This window comes from Seriola lalandi, unplaced genomic scaffold, assembly GCF_002814215.2.
Source record: "Seriola lalandi dorsalis isolate HSWRI2012SDOR001 ecotype SW California unplaced genomic scaffold, Sedor1 jcf7180001963542, whole genome shotgun sequence".
Lineage (NCBI taxonomy): Eukaryota > Metazoa > Chordata > Actinopteri > Carangiformes > Carangidae > Seriola > Seriola lalandi.
This window is the reverse complement of record NW_019434210.1, coordinates 511-1841: the sequence shown is the minus strand read 5'-3', so window position 1 is coordinate 1841 and position 1331 is coordinate 511. Positions and strand designations below refer to the sequence as shown.

The window sequence follows — 1331 nt, the reverse complement described above, 5'->3', positions numbered from 1 at the left end:
GAGAACAGGTACTGGATCTGACCTAGGTCCTCAGTGATGTTGAGGGCCCGGCACTGGATCCTGGAGTCCAGCTGCTCGTTGTACAAGGCCAAGTCATTGTGGATGAAGTAGATCTGGCCCAGTTTCACAATCTCAATGGACACATACAGAGAAATGGGAATCAGCACCTGTTGGACAGAAATAGAGGACATGTAAAGCTGTACGCATGTAAATAAATAAAAGTAAAGCTTCATATAACCCAGACAGAAACATGTTGATGAGACTGAGAAACACAATGTCATTCATTTCAATGGGTTTAATGGATCAGAGGGGGTGACAACATCACAAAACCTAACTTTAGCCATGTCACATGTCGGCCAATCATGTGCAAGCACACATCTTGCGAATGACTCTGTTTGTTCTGTTTATTTTACAGTCACAGTGATGGTGGATTAAATGATCTGATCACCTGATAGCATATAAATGTATATAGTAGATAGTATATAATACATATATATATAAACTGCTGTGTTGTGTTTTAGTGTCTGATCAACCTTCAGACTCATGACTCTTTCATTATCTCATCCGTATCTGAAGCAACAAACGCACATCAGTCAGATCATCATACGAGAGAAGCCAGTCCTTTAATAAGAGTGTGAAAATGGTTGACATTAGACCTGCAGCACGATGATCATGGTCCAGAAGACATAGAATCCAGCCAGGGCGGGATTCGTCTCCCCGTCGATCTGAAAGACGGGGTCTCTGAGGTTCTTCAGCCAGAGGCCGTGACCTGAAAAACACCAGGACATCAGTGCAGGTCATCACTCTGACCACCGAACACTCACTGTTGTTTTACACCATCTACAGCTGTAGTGATACTGTTCTGAAGTGAGAGCCGTCCACACCTATAGCAGCAGTCAGACACATGACGACGAGCAGGGCCACACACCACAGAACATCTGTGTTCAGACGCTTCTCCAGCCGGCTGCGCTTGTACCTCGGCCCGCTGTTGTTCATCATGGCTTTAGTCTCATGACCTAAATCACACAGTAGCACAGAGACAAGACCACATGACCGCAGATTATTACACTGGAAGAAGTGCATCAGCCAAACTGATTTCACAACTCGGGCAGCATGATAGGACATGATATTACAGAGGGCAAGACCAGTAAGCGAGTCACTCGTGAGACATGAAACGCAACAGTAGTGCTGATTTATGCTAAACTACATGAACTTGTTAGACAAGACAGGTCACTGCACAATAGGCTAAAGTGCTTCACATACAAGAAGAAATTTTTAAAAAAGCAGGAAGCAATCAGTTCAACACATAACAACATATAGAAAGTAATGAT

General features: G+C 43.8%; 1 protein-coding gene across 1 annotated transcript; it reads right to left on the bottom strand.

Moving 5' to 3' along the window:
• Positions 1 to 6: 6 nt before the first annotated feature.
• On the bottom strand, positions 7 to 1036 carry LOC111648182 (phospholipid-transporting ATPase VD-like; the record flags this gene model as incomplete). The annotated part of the gene is made up of 3 exons (XM_023398026.2): positions 885 to 1036; positions 657 to 769; positions 7 to 167 (listed from the first exon to the last, which is right to left on the bottom strand). Coding segments are annotated over exons 1-3 (389 nt in total), but the record flags the coding sequence as incomplete, so codon positions are not given.
• Positions 1037 to 1331: the final 295 nt, after the last annotated feature.